This window comes from Entelurus aequoreus, linkage group LG28, assembly GCF_033978785.1.
Source record: "Entelurus aequoreus isolate RoL-2023_Sb linkage group LG28, RoL_Eaeq_v1.1, whole genome shotgun sequence".
Classification (NCBI taxonomy): Eukaryota; Metazoa; Chordata; class Actinopteri; order Syngnathiformes; family Syngnathidae; genus Entelurus; species Entelurus aequoreus.
Genome location: NC_084758.1, coordinates 19,214,896 through 19,235,153, shown reverse-complemented (window position 1 = coordinate 19,235,153; position 20,258 = coordinate 19,214,896). Strand labels below are relative to the sequence as shown.

The 20,258-nt window shown below is 41.2% G+C and overlaps 2 protein-coding genes across 3 annotated transcripts in view; one reads left to right on the top strand and one right to left on the bottom strand.

The window, feature by feature from the left end:
- Positions 1-11,470, bottom strand: part of gsr (glutathione reductase) — a 36,508-nt gene extending 25,038 nt beyond the window's left edge. The window contains exons 1-5 of one of the 2 annotated variants that reach the window (XM_062039987.1): positions 11,193-11,470; positions 10,710-10,896; positions 1,486-1,512; positions 1,306-1,394; positions 131-200 (exon numbers count right to left, since the gene is read on the bottom strand). In XM_062039987.1, the coding sequence (XP_061895971.1) occupies positions 131-200; positions 1,306-1,394; positions 1,486-1,512; positions 10,710-10,896; positions 11,193-11,260 (441 nt within the window). In that variant the 5' untranslated portion in view covers positions 11,261-11,470. Of the gene's footprint in view, positions 1-130; positions 201-1,305; positions 1,395-1,485; positions 1,513-10,709; positions 10,897-11,192 lie in introns of those variants that run through there. The other variant, XM_062039988.1, reaches the window with a different exon arrangement.
- Positions 11,471-14,076: 2,606 nt separating this feature from the next.
- Positions 14,077-19,303, top strand: LOC133644977 (uncharacterized). Its single transcript, XM_062039757.1, has 2 exons — positions 14,077-14,390; positions 14,752-19,303. The coding sequence occupies exon 2, from the start codon at positions 14,854-14,856 to the stop codon at positions 17,812-17,814; it is 2,961 nt and encodes a 986-aa protein (XP_061895741.1). The 5' UTR covers positions 14,077-14,390; positions 14,752-14,853; the 3' UTR covers positions 17,815-19,303.
- Positions 19,304-20,258: the final 955 nt, after the last annotated feature.

Below are 20,258 nucleotides of genomic sequence, written 5' to 3'. Positions count from 1 at the left end.
TGTGTGGCCACCTGTAGCCAACCATCCAACACAATCGGATCTTCTTCTTATATAAAGAATATACCTTGGCTCAATTAAAGGTTAGAAAACCACTGCTTGAGAGACACAATGCAAAGTGACTTATGCTTACCTTGTCGAGATTGCTGCGATAAATGTGGTTCAAGCGACTGATGTAAGCGTCCCGTTTTTTTTTCAGAGCTCTGAAAAACAGATTGTGAAATAAAGCATCAGTTGTCATCCCAACAACGGCGCAGCCCTAAAATGACAGTGTTTGTTTGTGAAGCATTTCCTTTTAGTGCTTTAGAAGGGGCCCTTTTCCTGCATTTTTTTTATTTTTTAAACAACATCCTGTCAAGCCATAATAGTGAAGAAATAAAAGAAGACAGAGGAGGAAATTGCAGGGACAAGAGGGGGATAAGACAGACTAGAGAGAGACAACAACTACAAACAAAAAAAACATCATCAGCAAGTACAATATATACAAATATGATACAAAAAATTATAGCAAAGAGCCAGTTAATGAAGTTAATAGTAATAACACAGTAATGACTATAAACATTATTGCACTACAAATGGAGCAATAAAAACACCAATCGAAATATCAATGATAATTAGAGATGTATCGGCCGATAAATGCTTTAAAATGTAATATCGGAAATTATCGGTATCTGTTTCAAAAAGTACAAAAAAAGTTGCGAACTTTATCGTCGATGTTCTCTACTAAATCCTTTCAGCAAAAATATGGCAATATCGCGAAATGATCAAGTATGACACATAGAATGGATCTGCTATCCCTGTTTGAATAAAAACAATTTCAGTGGCCTTTAATATTCCTGTTTAAACGGTAATTAAAACGAAAATGCAAGCTACCATTGTTTGCGTCAATGTGAACTTCCTCGCATTCTAATTGTCTACATGCTTGCTGGTCAGAAGATACAATGAAAAAACATCATTTTAAATAACTACTTATTTGTACAGCAGGTACTCAAGGCAGTCGCTTTTGATGGGTATTTCGTTCGAGAAAAATATTTGAAATAGTTGAAAAATGTGCGTTTGTGTGCACGGTTGGTTGCAGACCAATTTTTTTTTAAATATATAGGCACTCAGTTGGCACTTTTCTATGTAAACTGTTACCCAGCATCACTTGTGTGTGGCTAAAGTATCCCCAGTCTGTAGAATTTGCCATGAGGCAGCGCACATTTCCACGTCAGCGTTGGTTTTGATACATCACAACTCTGCCCTGAAAAGGGGCGTACAGCAGGTTTTTGTGCGTACGCCCCGGATGTTTGTGACAAAGTCACTTACTCCCAACTGAATTGAACACTTCCGACGTCAAAGCCGTAATCGGCGTGGTCGTGCAGGTACTCGGCGTGGACCGCTGCATTCCACATCACCTGGGGTAGAAAGTTGAGAGAGAAAAAAGGTGTTTGTGGGTGTAGCAAAAAGTCACGGCGCGGGGATTCTTCGATGGAGAAGACGTGTTACCTTCTTTGGGACGCAGCCGACATTCACCTGGCAGAGAGAATTAATGATCTTGGGTTAGATTGGCGGTGTCAAAGTAGTAGTAAGTCACAGCCAATGCAATTTGAAAATAGTTTTTCAATTAAAATACATACAAAGTTGTAAAAAAAATAAAATATATATATATATGCCATGATGTGATCTGACTAGTAGTTCTACAGCACAGTCATCATTTATTGCCCTTGATCACATGACAGTGATAAATGAATTTCCGCAAAGTAATCATTGACCATAAATCAAGTATTTTAATAGCTAGAGCATGATAAAATAAAATAACACCCTTGATCACCTTTACTCTTTGAATCCAACATACAGTAATGATGCCGACTACGACTGAGCCAATCAGTGGCCACGATACTGAACAGCGCGCTCCCTCTTGTGGCCAATACTACTGTAGTATTGAGAGTTTTAGGTTATTTAGCCATGTCATGCCTGAAAATGCTTTTCTTAGGACCAACATTTTTATAAACGTTTTACAAAAGTGTCCCCCCAAAATGTGATGTGCTGAAGCTGCAAAATTTGAAGCCTGATGTGACGAGGCACGACTGTTTTAGGAGAAATACAACCTTTAAAACACACACCATACGAAACCTTTTTTTTTTTGCGTAACAATGTGTAGAGTAAAACATGTTTTTTTCCAAGAGTATGTAAAAAGTTACTATGATTTGTACATTTTGTATTTATTTGTGCACAATATAAATATTTGTCATGCTGAAAAATAAATCAATTATTACTAGGGTTGTCAAATTTATAATAAATGATAAATGGGTTATACTTGTATAGCGCTTTTCTACCTTCAAGGTACTCAAAGCGCTTTGACAGTATTTCCACATTCAGCCATTCACACACACATTCACACACTGATGGCGGGAGCTGCCATGCAAGGCGCTAACCAGCAGCCATCAGGAGCAAGGGTGAATGTCTTGCTCAAGGACACAACGGACGTGACTAGGATGGTAGAAGGTGGGGATTGAACCCCAGTAACCAGCAACCCTCCGATTGCTGGCACGGCCACTCTACCAACCAAATGAACTCATGTTATTAATCGCAAAAAAAATTGCATTCTTCATGCACACACTTAAGATTAGATTAAGCTCTTTTACGTTAACCGGTCAGATCAATGCATACGTCAGGAGACTCCAAGTGGAGTGCTCGCTGGAAAATGTCACTCCAAAATACAGCCTGAAATAACTTTGGATAAACTCTTACCAACTTTTGTGCAAATAAATGACTTGCATTCAAATAAAACACTTAAAAATGTACCTGGATGACATTTTGACGATTAAGTTGCATTTGTGCACAAATATTATTACCGTATTTTCCGGAGTATAAGTCGCTCCGGAGTATACGTCGCACTGGCCGAAAATGCATAATACAGAAGGAAAAAAACATATATTTATTCGCACTGGAGTATAGGTCGCATTTTTTGGGGAAATGTATTTGATAAAACCCAACACCAAGAATAGACATTTGAAAGGCAATTTAAAATAAATAAAGAATAGTGAACAACAGGCTGAATAAGTGTATGTTATATGAGGCATAAATAACCAACTGAGAACGTGCCTGGTATGTTAACGTAACATATTATGGTAAGAGTCATTCAAATAACTATAACATATAGAACATGCTATACGTTTACCAAACAATCTGTCACTCCTAATCGCTAAATCCCATGAAATCTTATACGTCTAGTCTCTTACGTGAATGAGCTAAATAATATTATTTGATATTTTACGGTAATGTGTTAATTTCACACATAAGGCTCTCTTGAGTATAAGTCGCACCCCCGGCCAAACTATGAAAAAAACTGTGACTTATAGTCAGAAAAATATGGTATTTATTTTTTTAATCAAACATTCATTATGCAAGTGAGTAATCACCGGTGATTAATGGATTCATCTGATTAAAAAAAGGAATCGTTTGACAACCCTAATGAATAAACATGACGCATTGTGAAGAATGGTTAGGATAAAGTCCTACTTCTTATCGTAGACATGTTGAAATATTCCTTCATGTAACTTATTTAAAGTATGCTGGAAATAAACAAAAGCCTTTGGTCATTTTTATTTGCCGTACAAAACAAACATATTTTCCAGTTTGACTAATAGTGAAGTTGATCGGACTGAGGTTTTTTGGGTTAATGCAATAAGCAAGAGTGGAAGTCCAACTTGGAGCAATTTCCTGCGGTCTGCTCAACTTCCCCTCGGTTACAAAATCCGTTAGCCACAACATTTGGTACACCTGCACTGCCTGATGTACGCAAGAAACATGTATACATTTTACAAAAACACACTTCCTTGTATCCGTCCAAACATTCATTTAATTGTTACCATTAGGGTCACCAGTGACCTGGAGTGAAGCAGAAACCCCCACCTTGTCAACATTTCTCACCGGTGTTTTGGCGAGACGTGCTCCCCATTGGAATTCATGCACCTACTGCATCTGTGCGTGCGTATTAATTAATGGAATGTGGAAATGTAATTGCGCTTTGAAGGACTCTTTCACTTGAGTATGAACACAATTTTTTGGTATTTTGTTAGTTAATAAACATGTTTTACACTACAACAATCAAATGTATGATTACTCTACAGTAGGTCAAGCGTGGATGTCCAATTGATTGCGGAATGTACCGTATTTTACGGCCTATAAGGCGCACTTAAAATCATTTTTTTCCCTCAAAACTCAACAGTGCGCCTTATAACTCGGTGCGCCTAATGTAAGGAATAGGTTTGGTTGAGCTTACCGACCTCGAAGCTATTTTATTTGGTACATGTTGAAAAGAGAAACTGGAAATTGTGATGTATCATGTTGTATGCTTGCATGTTCGAAATAAACTCAAACTCAACTCAACTCAACATGGTGTAATGATAAGTGTGACCAGTAGATAACAGTCAAACATAAGAGATAAGTGTAGGCTGGACTATGATGGGTCTCAAGTAAACAACACCAACATTTTAAATGTTCCATTAAAAATATAGAACATTACACACGGCGCTCAAAAATCTATCAAAATGTTTTAGTACGACTTTGGTAAGCTATGAAGCCACACCGCTTGATGGATTGTCGGCGCATTAAACATACGAGTATTATTATGGTGTGTGTATAAGGTAAGACATTATCTGGCTTTTGTTAGGCAATATTATGCAAAAGCAACTTTTCTTACCTTCTGGTACCTGCTGATCTGTATTTAGGATCTGCATAAATCCTGAAAAATTGCGTGTGTCCGCGCCGTAGTCGATAAGCTTCCTCTTTTTCGCTACCTTCTCGTTATGTGACATTCATCCTCAGCTGTTGCCATTTCTAATATAAAGTAGTGTAAAGTTCTTACTTATATCTGTCAGTAAACTCGCCATGAAAGCACTAAAACATACCGATGTATTGAGTTTACATTATTCAACCAAGGAACTTTAGTTATTAGAGTTCCGGTCGGACGATTTTTTTACAGGATACATTTCCGGTGTTGTTGTTTCCGGATGAGGAGATGCTGCTCCATTATTGACTTAAGTAAAGTCTGAATGTCATTAAAACAGATAGCTCCATCTTTTGACACTTCTTTCACTCCCGTCCTTGCACGCTACACCGCTATAACAAAGATGGCAGGGAGAAGACGCTGCCGAAGGTGAGCCACGTAAATAAGACCGCCCACAAAACGGCGCATCCGGAAGAGACTGTCAGAAAGCGGCTTGAAAATGGTCTGTAAACCATCATCTATGCAACATTTTGACCAAAGAACCACCATTACATGTTATGTAGACCACAAGGAAGTGTTTTACATTTACAAAAAAATTATAATAACATGACTCCTTTAATGAGCCCTAAAATCCGGTGCGCCTAATATATAAAAAAAGATTTTAAAAAAATAGACCATTCATCGGTAGTGCGCTTTATAATCCGGTGCACCCTACGGTCCGGAAAATATGGTAGCTGTTTGTTAGGTTCAAACACTGATGACATCTATTAAACAAGACAAAAGACAAGGAATCAAACAGAGACAGAATTAAATTTGGACTCAATATTGAGGAGAGACATGGCCACTGTACTTTCTGCACAGTCCTGCACCACGCTCTGAAGAAGAAGGTTTTCGTCCTCTCTTTTATTTAGATGTTCAATGTTAACGCAACAACACCTGTCTCAACAGGAATGGGTAGTATGTAAACAGTCCTTGTTTTCGGTCACATTAGAAGACAAAAGAAGAAGATCCCTCGGGCTTGGGCTTGTCGTGGATTCAGCTTTGGCAGGTTTTGGAGGACAATGGATGACCCCTCCCGTCTGATTCCATCGTACACAGCGGAATCTTCCAAGCATTTGGCTTGGTGCCGCAGAGACAGCTTCTTGTCTGTTCATTGGAAACTCACAAACGGAAAGTTTTTTGATAATTTAAATACAATTTTTCTGACACTGTTTTTTTATGGCCTCCCAAAAAACATCAAAAATACAAAATAAGAGCACCGGATAGGAACGTAAACACCACACCGGTGAAAAAACAACACCAGTCTGAAACAGTCACAAGAGTGTGACATGTTTAGCCTTCTTTTCAAGACTATTTCCTTATAAACAACATGTCAGGTTCACGCGCCTTCCCCCGAACCGCCACATCGGGGTCTGGAACGTAAGACCGACTCAAGGGCCAGTCTGGCGGATTCGGGGCAAAGCACTTTGGGTAAATAAGGGTATAAGGTAAACAACAATCAGTGGCCTAATGGTTAGAACAAGCTAGTCTTTTAGACCTCCACCACAGATCACACCTCACTCCAACCCACTTCTCCAAAGTGGGCTGGCTCAGGGTGGAGGACAGAGTAAAACAACTTGCACTGAGCCTAGTCTATAAAATCCGCTACACCTCCCTGATACCGAAGTACATGTCAAACTACTTCCTTAACGTAAATGACCGCCATAACCAAAACACCAGGGGGGAGTTCCACAAACCACGTAAACCCGGATTCCGATCTAACAAAGGTCTTAACTCATTCTCCTTCTATGCCACGTCAATATGGAATGCACTCCCAACAGGTGTAAAAGAAAGTGCATCTCTATCCTCCTTCAAAACCGCACTAAAACAACACCTCAAGGCAACTTCAACCCTTGACTAACACCCTCCGCCTTCCACATCCCACCTCCCCGGATTGTAAATAACCAAATGTAAATAATCAAATGTATTCATAATGTATATACTTGTTCTTATGCCATCTGAACTTACTATGTTCTCTGCTCGCTGTACATATCCTACCAAGTCAGACCTACAGTGTCAATGCCCATTTCTCTGATGGTGCAAATGTTGATGACTGAAGTACTGTTATCAACCAAACCCTCCTCATCCCACCCCCCGCATTGTAAATAATGTAAATAATTCAATGTATATACTCTGATGATTAACTTGTGTGATGACTGTATTATGCTGATTGTATATATTTGTATCATGAATTGATGTACGTGGACTCCGACTTAAACAAGTTGAAAAACGTATTCGGGTGTTACCATTTAGTGGTCAATTGTACGGAATATGTACTGTACTGTGCAATCTACTAATAAAAGTTTCAATCAATCAATCAAGAGTGTCCGCCCTGAGATGGGTAGGTTGTGAGTTCAAACCGCGGCCGAGTCATACCAAAGACTATAAAAATGGGACCCATTACCTCCCTGCTTGGCACTCAGAATCAAGGGTTGGGATTGGGGGTTAAATCACCAAAAATGATTCCCGGGCGTGGACACTGCTGCTGCTCACTGCTCCCCTCACCTCCCAGGGGGTGATCAAGGGTGATGGGTCAAATGCAGAGAATAATTTCGCCACACCTAGTGTGTGTGTGTGACAATCATTGTTTTTTTAACTTTAACTTTTAACAAGCTACAGTAGCCCTTAGGCACGCTTATGTGTACACCGGAGCAGAAGAGGACAAGATGGAGGTCTTATTGTTTATTGAATGGATCACCATTAGCTGACGCCAAGGCGACTGCTAGTCTTCCTGGGGTCCATATAGGAGCATACAAAATTAAAATACAAAGAATACATGCATTACCAGACATTATACAATGGAAAAATACAACATAAGATAAAAAGCTAGTTGAACCCAGTATTAAAAATTCACGTCATGTGGGCAGCTGCAATAGGTGTATCTTCAAAGCGGTCTTGAATGACAATGTACTTTGTGAGAGATTAATGTGAGGTGTCAACCCATTCCAGAATGATGTACATCTATACATGACTGTATGTTTGAGGAGATTGGTCCTGGGAGCAGGAAGTGCCAAATAGCCATTGCTGGCATTCCTAGTGTTATGAATATGTGTGGTAGTTGATTTTAAAAACTGTTTGTAAAAGTAATCTGGTGATTGATCTAAAATGATAGTTCTAAAGAACATAAGGAGACTACAATGCATCTTTTGTTCAACAGACAACCAGGACAGGCGTGAATGCATAAATGAAATATTAGTGCGCAAAGAACATGTAAGTACCAGTCTAGCCGCTCTGTTCTGAACAAGTTGCAGTTTGTTCAGGTCAGACTTAGTCGTAGCGGACCATATTATAGGACAGTAATGAAGATGACAGAAAACTAGGGATGTCCGATAATGGCTTTTTGCCGATATCCGATATTGTCCAACTCTTTAATTACCGATACCGATATCAACCGATACCGATATCAACCGATATATGGAATTAAGACATTATTATGCCTAATTTGGACAACCAGGTATGGTGAACATAAGGTACTTTAAAAAAATAAAAATAAAATAAAATAAGATGAATAAATTACAAACATTTTCTTGAATAAAAAAGAAAGTAAAACAATATAAAAACAGTTACATAGAAAATAGTAATTAATAAAAAATTAGTCAAATTAACTGTTAAAGGTTAGAACTATTAGTGGACCAGCAGCACGCACAATCATGTGTGCTTACGGACTGTATCCCTTGCAGACTGTATTGATATATATTGATATATAATCTAGGAACCAGAATATTAATAACAGAAAGAAACAACCCTTTTGTGTGAATGAGTTTGAATGAGGGAGGTTTTTTGGGTTGGTGCACTAATTGTAAGTGTATCTTGTGTTTTTTATGTTGATTTAAAAAAATAAAAAATAAATAAAATAAAATAAATTAAAAAAACGATACCGATAAAAAAAACAAAAACGATACCGATAATTTCCGATATTACATTTGAACGCATTTATCGGCAGGCCGATATTATCGGACATCTCTACAGAAAACCAAGGACTGTATGACTTGACCCATTGTTGAGGATGTCAAGAACGTGGAGCACTTCCTGACCATGGTTAAACCTCTTCCCATTTTCATTGAAATACCATCAATATGATCGGACCATGACAGTTGACTGTCTAATACAGGGGTAAGGAACCTATGACTCTAAAGCCAGATGTGACTCTTTTGATGACTGCATCTGGCTCTCAGATAAATCTTAGCGGACACTGCTTAACACGATAAGTAACGAATAATTCCGTTGGTAATCACAGTGTTAAAAATAACATTCAAAATATAAAACCTTCTCATTCATTTTAATCCATTCATCCGTTTTCTACCGCACCTGTTCAAGAAGTCGCATTATTGGTACGAAGTATTTTATTGATTAGCTTCAGAATAACAATGTTATTTAAAGGCCTACTGAAACCCACTACTACCGACCACGCAGTCTGATAGTTTATATATCAATGATGAAATCTTAACATTGCAACACATGCCAATATGGCCGGGTTAGATTAGTAAAGTGCAATTTTAAATTTCCCGCGAAATATCCTGCTGTAAACGTCTCGATATGATAACGTTTGCGCGTGACGTCACGGATTGTAGCGGACATTTTGGGACACCATTGTGGCCAGCTATTAAGTCGTCTGTTTTCATCGCAAAATTCCACAGTATTCTGGACATCTGTGTTGGTGAATCTTTTGCAATTTGTTTAATGAACAATGAAGACGGCAAAGAAGAAAGCTGTAGGTGGGAAGCGGTGTATTAGCCGCTGGCTGCAGCAACACAACCAGGAGGACTTTGAGTTGGATACGCGCTACCGTGAGTACGCAACTGCGGCTTCCAAACATTTGATCGCTTGCCCGTACGTGCGTGCCGCTATGTGCATGTCACGTACGTAACTTTGGGGAAATATATGTGCTGTATGAACTTTGCGGAGGTGAACGTTACTTTTGGCTGTGGGATTGAGTGTGTTGTGCGGGTGTTTGATTTGTATTGGCGGGTTATATGGACGGGAGGGGGGAGGTGTTTGTTATGCAGGATTAATTTGTAGCATATTAAATATAAGCCTGGTTGTGTTGTGGCTAATAGAGTATATATATGTCTTGCGTTTATTTACTGTTTTAGTCATTCCCAGCTGAATATCAGGTCCCACCCGCCTCTCACAGCATCTTCCCTATCTGAATCGCTTCCACTGCCCTTTAGTCCTTCACTCTCACTTTCCTCATCCACGAATCTTTCATCCTCGCTCAAATTAATGGGGAAATCGTCGCTTTCTCGGTTCGAATCGCTCTCGCTGCTGGTGGCCATGATTGAAACAATGTGCAGATGTGAGGAGCTCCACAACCTGTGACGTCACGCTACTTCCGGTACAGGCAAGGCTTTTTTTATCAGCGACCAAAAGTTGCGAACTTTATCGTCGATGTTCTCTACTAAATTCTTTCAGCAAAAATATGGCAATATCGCGAAATGATCAAGTATGACACATTGAATGGACCTGCTATCCCAGTTTAAATAAGAAAATCACATTTCAGTAGGCCTTTGAAAGAATAAGAGACTTGTTACACTCTACAAATGTTGGTCCTACTTAAAAATACACGCATTTAGTTGTATTCAGTGTTAAAAAATATAATATGGCTCTCACAGAAATACATTTTAAAATCTTTGGCTTTGGCTCTCTCAGCCAAAAAGGTTCCCGACCCCTGGTCTAATAGCACACCAAGCAGTTTTGCTTTTTTGACCTGCTCAATAGGTATGTCTGACATCGAAATATGAAGCTATGTCTGACATTGAAATATGAAGCTGTGGGTCATCAACAAGCATATGCCTGGATCCAAAAAGAATGCTTTTTGTTTTTGTCAATATTCACAACAAGTTTACTATCATTTACCCAGCGTGACACTCTCTCCAGGTCTTCCTGCTGGTCTTTTACATACTTTTACGGTCTACCGGAGCGGAGGTTCCAGGTGTCAGGTGTTTGAATGGCTACTCACGCAGGTACCTCCGAGTTTGTGACTCTCGATCACGGCAGCGGTGGCGCCCAGCTCCGCCGCCCTCCGCGCCCCGGCGAGACCTCCGGAGCCGCCGCCGATCACCAGGAAGTCGAACCGGGTCACATCTGCTCTGGTTGTTGCTGCCATACCGCGACGGATCGCTCGGATAAACGGGGAAGGTCGACGTCTGGTGACGGGCGAGAAGAAGGGGAAAGGGGTCCGAGTTAGGCAGGGTAATATCGCCATAACCAGGAAGCGGACGTGCGGGTGGGAGGGTCCAGCTGAAAAAAGCTGCACTGTCATTATGAAATGCAACAATGGCGGGCAAATCCTAGAAAACCTGCCCACAATGGCGCCCACTTTAACAACAGGTGTCAAAACCACAGCGAGAGTACTTCATAAATACCCCAAACAACCTACTTTTTTGGCAAATATGTCCCTCGTATCAAGCTTTAAGACTATTTATCATGGGAAATTACATACCTGGGGGGTAGTAGTGCCAGTGAAGTGGACACAACTTGAAGATACCTGCTTGTCTTTACGGGTAGCATTTTTCCACCATTTTGTGCCTCACTCTGTCAAGCTAATGGATAACAATTCACAATTTTACAGTGTGTTTAACGGAAACTGTACACATGTGTGCCGATAAGTAAACAATACGAAACAGGAAGTAGTGCTTCCGGTATATGAGCCAATCAGAACGCTAAATCATTCGCCAAAACAGCCGTAAGAATCCAGCGTAAATCTCCCATGTAGCAATAGGAAATGCTTGTATGTGTTGTGTTTCTACCCGGACTGTTTAGAGAGACACACCGGGATATATTATTATAAATAAAGGTTTATAAAATTCCGAAAAAAAAAGAATAGCAGTTTTTTTTTTTAAATTATTTTATTTTTTTATTGAACAACAAACATACATCTATAATTCACACAAAAGTCAAGGCACTTTTAACATCAAGGAAAGAAAACAAAACATACATCCATAAACGTGGACGCATGTGAAAAAGTGCAATATATTTATCTGTACAGTAATCTATTTATTTATATATATATATTTATAAAAATGTATTTATTATATATATAATTATATATTATTTATATATATTTATTTATTTATTCATGCATCTTATTGCTTTTTTATCCTGCACTACCATGAGCTTATGTAACAAAATTTCGTTCTTATCTGTGCTGTAAAGTTCAAATTTGAATGACAATAAAAAGGAAGTCTAGTCTAGTCTAAAAGCAAATACAGTGAGTAATGATACTAAAAAATATGGAAGGAAAAAAAAGGACAAAAAGGGCTACTTAAATCACTTTAAATGTTTTTAACAAGGATATCAATTTAAGGTCTTTTGTACTCTTAATCATTCTCCAAGATTTAATTGATAATTGTAAACCATTAAGCCAATTACAAAATGTAGGCCTTACTTTCATAAATCAGAATCAGAATAGTTTTTAATGCCATTGTTTGAGAACAGTTTCACAAACTAGGAATTTTTCTTGGTGCAATCGTGCAACCTAAAACACATACAACACAGATTCGGTAATAAAAAGAGCTGTAACTGAGCTATCAGATCTTGTTATTGTTCATGTGCCTGATGGCCGAGGGGAAAAAACTGTTCAGGTGGCGGGAGGTGTGGGTCTGGATGGAGCGTAGTCTCCTGCCTGAGGGGAGAGGGGAGAATAGTTTGTGTCCAGGGTGAGAAGAGTCAGCTGTGATCCGATCCACACGCCTCCTGGTCCTGGAGGAGAACAGGTCCTGGAGGGATGGGAGCTTGCAGCCAATCACCTTCTCAGCAGCACGTTCGATGCGCCGCAGTCGATGCTTATCCTGGACTGTGGCGCCGGGGAACCACACGGTGATGGAGGAGGTGAGGATGGACTCGATGATGGCTGAGTAAAACTGCACCAGCATCTCGGTCGGCACCTTAAGTTTCCTCAGCTGTCGCAGGAAGTACATCCTCTGCTGCGCCTTCTTGATGAGGGAGCTGATGGTCGTCACCCACTTGAGGTCCTGGGTGATGGTGGTGCCCAAGAAACGGAAGGAGTCCAAAATGGAGACGGGGATGGGAGAGTCAATCAGGGTGAGGGGGGATGGTGGGGCTGTGACCTTCCTGAAGTCCATGATCATCTCCACTGTTTTCTGGACGTGCAGCTCCAGATTGTTGAGGCTGCACCCGGTCCACCTGTAGGCGGACTCATCGTCATCCGAGATGATCTCTGATCTCCTCCCAAAACACATGTACACTCTCACATTCCACACTCAGATGATTGACATCCTCTACAGCTCCACATATATATCAACCTCCATGTTAAATTTAAGTTTCAAAAAATAATTTAAAGGGTATATTCCCTTAATAATTTTTAAATTGTATTTCTTTAATTTTGGGAAAAATTGGGTATGTAATATATCTTGTCCTTATTTTCCTTAGCTCAACTTTTGTAAATTCATTCAGGATATATTGTCTATGAACTGTGCCCGGAAAATATTATTTCACTAAAACTGCCCTTATATATTTTGTTGGAACATTTTTCATCACAGAAATGAACATCTTCAATATTAAGGTTTCGCAGACAAGGCGTAGTATTTGAATATAAAACATCCTAAATCAGGGAAACAGTACATGTGTGCGCCGATAAATAAACAATACAACCAAAAAGCTGTGAAAACGATGATGCTGTGTTCCAAATTTAAGTTATTTACTGAGATTGAGTGAGCCTATGGCTTTGCACTTTGTTTATTATATATATATATATATATATATATATATATATATATATATATATATATATATATATATATATATATATATATATATATATATATATATATATATATATATATATATATATATATATATATATATATATATATATATATATATATATATATATATATATATATATATATATATATATATATATATATATATATATATATATATATATATATATATATTTTGCATTCTATTTGAGCTACTTTGAATTTACAACCCCCTGGCGCTGTTTTGTACTCTTTTTGTACTGTTTTGTACTTTTTTTGTACTTACTTTGATTATTATTTTCAACTGTTTGTAAATGTCGAAATTTATAAATAAAGGTTTGTATTAAAAAAAATAAAAAATTAAACAATTAAAAAAGATAAATAAACAATACGAAACAGGAAGTAGCGCTTCCGGTATATGAACCAATCAGGACGCTAAATCATTCGTCAAAACAGCCGTAAGAATCCAGCGTAAATCTCCCATGTAATTGTACACGTAGTTTTTACGTATAATCACCTAGAGAATAGCACTTGTGCTTCGCGCCGTACACTCAGTCCGGCCGTTAAAAAAAACAGTCAAAAAGCATGCATCCGGTTTTGTCAAAGTAAAACCCCACTCGAAAGATATTATAAACCTTTACATTATTCCACAGCTTAAACTATTACAGTCGGTTTATTATGTAAAGCAAAAGTGTGGAAAAGGAAAAATTAGAAAGTCTCGTCAGTTTAAATACGTTTGACTGTTTAATGAAATAACACACGTCCTTATTCTGAAGGCCCTTTTTTGTTTTCCGGAGGAATCCAAACAAGCTATCCCAACCGAAGCTAATGGCGAAAGCCGCTGATTTGCAGCGTAGTGAAAACATCCATTAATACAACACTTTCTCCTAAGGTGCTCGTCCAACAATATACATGAGGTACGTACGTGACATTTATCTACCTGACGAGTAGGCAAATTTCCCCCCAGGTCGGGCGTCGTCTTTGTGACCCCTCTTGCCGTGGTGTAGCCTCATTGGTCGGGCCTTCACGTTGTAATCAGAGAAAACGTATGCAAAAAAAGCAGGACAAAAATTTGAACCCATGCATTTTTATTTATAATTTATCTTAGTAATTGCAGTTGCCGGGGGTTTGGTGTGCAAACGTTGTTGGTGTTGCATGCATTTCCGCAGACCCAAAGTGAATGAGAAACCTAGGGGGAGGGGCTAGGCTTATATTGATGCCAAATCAACAGAAATACCTTAACATCATGTCTCTGTCTTGTCTTGTTGAATATATAAGATCGCACTCCAGCAGACACGATAAGCAGAAACGGATGCGGACTGTGCTGTGAAACCGTGGAAGCGGGTGGAGCTGCTGCTGCCGTGAGGTGACCCCATCAGCATGAAGCCCGTGGCCTATCAGAACTTCCTCTCCACGATGTACGGCATGGCACCGCCCGTCTACGTGGTCCCCGTACCAAGCTCCACCAAAATGGCATGCTGCGACAAGTGCGGATTTATGGCGTCGGACATGGAGTTGTTCAAGAAGCACGTGCTCGAGCACACGGCGGCGAAACTGTACTGCAGTTATTGCCAGAAATCCGTGTCGAGCCAGGACGAGCTCACCGCCCACATGCAGCAACATCTCAAGCAAACGTTCACCTGCCCGTACTGTGGCATTGGCTACGTGAGGAAGCTCTGCATGGTGAAGCACATTGAGCGCGTGCATAACGTGAGCAGTAGTCAAGGACCCCCAAAGATTGGCACGGCTATGAATCCACCGTCAACATTTCCGCCGGTCAGCGTGCCCGCGCCGTTCCCCACCAGGCCTGCTGTCAGACTGGACCAAGGCGGGCCGAATTCTAGGACAGTAGACACAAAGCTCCTAAGTCACCCTAATGGTATTTCAAATCATGTCCTTAACCACAACAGGGCTTTGACGGTGTCGCTCCCTGAGGAGGTGTCGATCCCTGCCGGCTGCCTGGTGGAACTTGTCGAAGTGAAAACCGTCAATGGGTCTAAAGAGCTCAAACTGAGGCTGGTCTCTCAACAAGACGACAATGATGTAGTCATTACAGACACAAGGACAGCAGTTGAACAAAACCCCCAAGCGGGGAAGACCGTAGCATCCAAACTGAATCCCCCGAATGCGACGAAGATAACAAATACGGGGATGTGCTTTGTGAACAAGAAGCCGTTTGAAACAATGACCCCGGTCAGCACGTCCAAAAGCCTCATCTCCAACCAAGTCTCGATGAAGAGAACGTCGGAGGAAGTCATCAACCTATCGGAGTACTACCCAAACAAGGTTTCTAAAATTGTCCACCATCCTGCAAAAGAAAAGACGGAGATTCCGACGGCGAGGATCAAACCTGTTTCCCCTGGAGCTAAACATGATGGCGTCATCTTCGTAAGAAAGACCTGCCTTGTGCCGCCAGAAAAAACTGAATTGTGTGTTTCTCAGCAGAAAACTGACGAAAGAAAGACAAGTCTTCCAGAGCATCGCAAGACTATTTCCGCCGTGGCAGGACGTCCCGTTCGAGACATGTTGACGTCCGTCAAAGTTAAAGCCTCTTCCAAAGTCAGGAAGACTCCAGATGGTATTAACCTGGAAAATCAGAGCTCCTCCTCTTCAAACGATCCTTCAGGTGCAGCTGTGCGAGTGGCACCTCTGAGGATCAAGCTCGGCAAGAACAGACCCTCTCCCAAGTCCTCTTTCCAAGTTCCCTCCACTTTGCTAAGATTGCTCAATGAATCGCCATCTGTCAAAGCGCCCATGGATTCCTCTCGCCGCAAGTCCGGCGTACCAGCTGGGCCTCCGGGCGTCGGCTCCAGGGAGAAGACGCCGGAGCCCGAGAGCTTCCCGGTCATCTCCTCTGTGTTTTCGCTGAGCCAACAACCAGGGGAAACTCAGGGCGCCATGGTCATGGCTCTGCGGGGCATCGTCATGGACAAATGTCACAACATCGAGGGTTTGAAACCAGCTGCCGATACGCAGGATCGGTTACCAGCGAAGCGGGCGCATGTCCCTGTCAAACTGGAACGGCATGAGAAAATAATGGAACACCAGCCTGTCATGGCACGGAATGACATTAAAAAGGAAGCGAATGATGAGAAGGACAGCATGACGCAGATGGACAAAAATAAGTGTTTGAAGTCTGGAAACAATGAGCTGGTTTGTAATAAGTCCTCTGCTGTTGTGAATTCTGTGTATAACTTGTCAAAATACGTGACCGTCCCTTTGACAAGAGTGGACGAATACGGCGCGTGGAAGAAGAGCAGAAAAAGGCCGAAAACCAGGGCGCCCAAATATAAGCGCCTGACGTCCGCACCCAGCGTCCGCACCAACATCCAACTGATGCCGCTCCAGTCGGACCAGCTGATGATGCAGCCGAAACCCCTAGTGTCCGAATGCAAAACCCGGACGTCTGCATCAAGCGTCCGCACCGAGATCCAACTGATGGCGCTCAAGTCGGACCAGCTGGCGACACCCGTAGTGTCCGAACGCAAGCCCCCGACGTCTGCATGCAGCGTCCGCACCAACAACCAACTGATGGCGCTCACACGGCCGAAACCAGTAGTGTCCGAATACCAGCTCCCGACGTCCGTGCCAAGCGTCCGCACCGAGAACGAACGGATGGCGCTCAATTGGGACCAGCTGAACACGCGGCCGAAACCAGTAGTGTCCGAATGCCGGCCCCCGACGTCAGCGCCAAGCGTCCGCACCGAGAACCAACTGAGGATGCTCAAGTGGAACCAACTGGCGGCGCGGCTGAAACCCGTTGCGTCCGAATGCCAGTCCCAGACGTCAGCGCCAAGCGTCCGCACCCAGAACCAACTGAGGGTGCTCAAGTGGGACCAACTGGCGGCGCGGCTGAAACCCCTAGCGCCCGAATGCAAGCCCCCGACGTCTACGCCCGCCCCCCGTACCAAGAACCAACTGTTGGTGTTCAAGTGGGACCAGCTGGCGGCGCAGCTTACACCAGTAGTGTCCGAATGCCAGCCCTCGACGTCCGCACCAAGCGTCCGCACCGAGATCCAACTGATGGCGCTCCAGTCGGGCCAGCGGGGGAAACCCGTAGCGTCCGTATGCCATCCCCCAACCTCCGCACCCGGCCCCCGCACCAAGAACCAACTGATGCCGCTCAAATCGGACCAGCTGGTGACAAACCCGGGCCCAGATCAGCCTGTGGTGATCCTCAATCACCCCAAACCGCGGTCTCCCGTACAGGAAACGGACGCCGTGACCCACGCCAGACGCCCGGAGAAACCCGCAAAGTGCCAAATATTAAAGATGAGGCTGGGCAAGGTGATGGGACGGAAGTACGAGGTCACTGGATGCACTGTTCGGGTCTCCCAATAAGCATATGTGGAGTATTTTCAATCAAAGCACTATTTTTTATTTAAAACCTGACAAAACATTCAATACTGGACATTTTTGTACAATTATTTATCTGTAACGTGCGCTTCTCCATGGGTGTTAGAGTCTGTCGGGAAAGTACAAGCAAGAAAACATTTCAAAGCCTTATTAGCAACTCGTAGCATAGACGCTGTATGTGCTACAAACGCCTCATAATTATATTCATTGTTCTTGGACTATATTTAAAAGAGGAACGAGATACTGTATGATAGATATACGTAGGACAATGTTTGCTGTGTTGTTGTTTTTTCTTAAACAATGCCTCTTTTTAATCCCTGTCTCGATTTATTAATCTCAATCCGCCGCATGATTGGAACCGTCGCTCCCTCTTCGCACTTAGCAACCGCCGCCCCGTATAATAGACTGCATCGCCATCTGCGGCGTCTTTTGCAGCCTGTCATGCACTGTCATGACTATTCCCTTCAAATGTGTCATCGTCAACCGGTTAATCAGCAATAAACTCCCATTCTGACCACCTGTGGTACGTTTAGGAAAGAACGGCACGTTTCTTTGCACGCTTGGCGGCAAAATCCATCCAGATCAAAACCTCATGCCACTGTATGATAGGTCATTAGTTGCTATTTAAGACCGGATTCATTTCTTTTGTTAATATTCCACTTAAAAACAAAAGGAATCCATGTTTTCGGGGTCTGTTACATATTTAAATATAATGTTCACGAATGACAATGTTCAGCCAACAAATATTTGTTGTCATTTATTTTGGTGAGCTGCAGATTTTTGCAAAATCCGTCCAGATAAAGAAGCAACAATCGTGTGGGTCAAGATGTATGTCATTGTATGTGAATATTGACACTGGTGGAGAAAACGAGATAAAGCGCCCTACTTTGTGTAAATACTGGGGGAAAAAAGAAAATAAAAAAAGAATAACAATGCTTGGTGTTATTGTAGTGCGGAGGAATGTTTTTACCCACTCGGGAAGGAGTGCCTGAATGCACCATGTGTCGTTGTGGCAGCTTTAAGTTACCTTTTGTATTTATTTACTCGAATTTTTAAAGTCTTAAACGTACCACCATCCAGAATCATGCAGAGAAAAAAAATAGATATTTTAATTGATTTTCACTTTTGTTTTTAATGTGTATAAATATATAATGTACGCCCTCATAACGTGTCCTTTTGTTTTTGTATATGTGGACTTGGCAGCCACAACATTAGGTACACTTGCACACTCCCAACACGGGGCTGTCCAGACTCCCCTAAAAGTAAACATCTATTTGAATGAAACGTCAGTTTCTAAGCCGAACACTAATTCAACAATGTGTCTAATATTGTGGCTGCTGTCTTGCTTCAACGAAATAATTACTTCTAAATGTTTTATGCCTTTTCCACATGTCCTCCATGACTCCAGTGTTCCTTATCATACTCCACATTTCGATATTATGACTGTATTTTTTAAATATTAAAAATGTAAATCACTGTCATGACGTTAAGATGTTTTTTTTTTCCTTCAAACCCCCTCTTATTGAGTCATAAATGTGCATATTGGTGCAGATGTAATACCAGAGCACGCCCAGCAGATGGTGCCAAAGCTCCATTGTTATTGTTACTGACTGCCCTTCGCTCTTCAAATGCGCAATTACTTGTGACTTTTTAAAAATTCTTCATTCTGCATTTGCATACTTGAACTTTTATAGCTTGGGAACTTTTTAAAACGACTTCGAGCCAAATGTGCGCATTTAAAAAAACTATATCTGTCCCCAAGCAAACGCATACCCTGGGTGTCATACGCATGCCAAACTACTGGGGGCGCTGTGGCCTAGGACTGTAAGACCATTTTAGCCAATCAGAAAGATCCAAAATGTCATTTCCGTAGGCGGCATATAACAAACATTTATATACAGTCATGGTCAAAAGTTTACATACACTTGTAAAGAACATAATGTCATGGCTGTCTTGAGTTTCCAATAATTTCTACAACTCTTATTTTTTTGTGATAGAGTGATTGGAGCACATACTTGTTGGTCACAAAAAAACATTCATGAAGTTTGGTTCTTTTATGAATTTATTATGGGTCTACTGAAAATGTGAGCAAATCTGCTGGGTCAAAAGTATACATACAGCAATGTTAATATTTGGTTACATAAATATTAATAGTAGTGTGATACTATAGTGTGTTGTGCCCAACACACTACGTATCATTGAGTGCCCAAACAAGGAATCGAATGCCTTACAAATAAGCCACATTGGGGCCAAATAAAGTTGTGAATGCCAACACTTTGATTACAAAAGGTGAGAAACATCATTGAATTTAAGAGAGAACTCTTTGCCGTCTTCAATAAAGATAAACGTGATGCTGAATGTTCATTAATTCATGTATAACATGGTTTTCTGCATGGACAATTACAATTATTCGTTATTAAAAGTGTTAT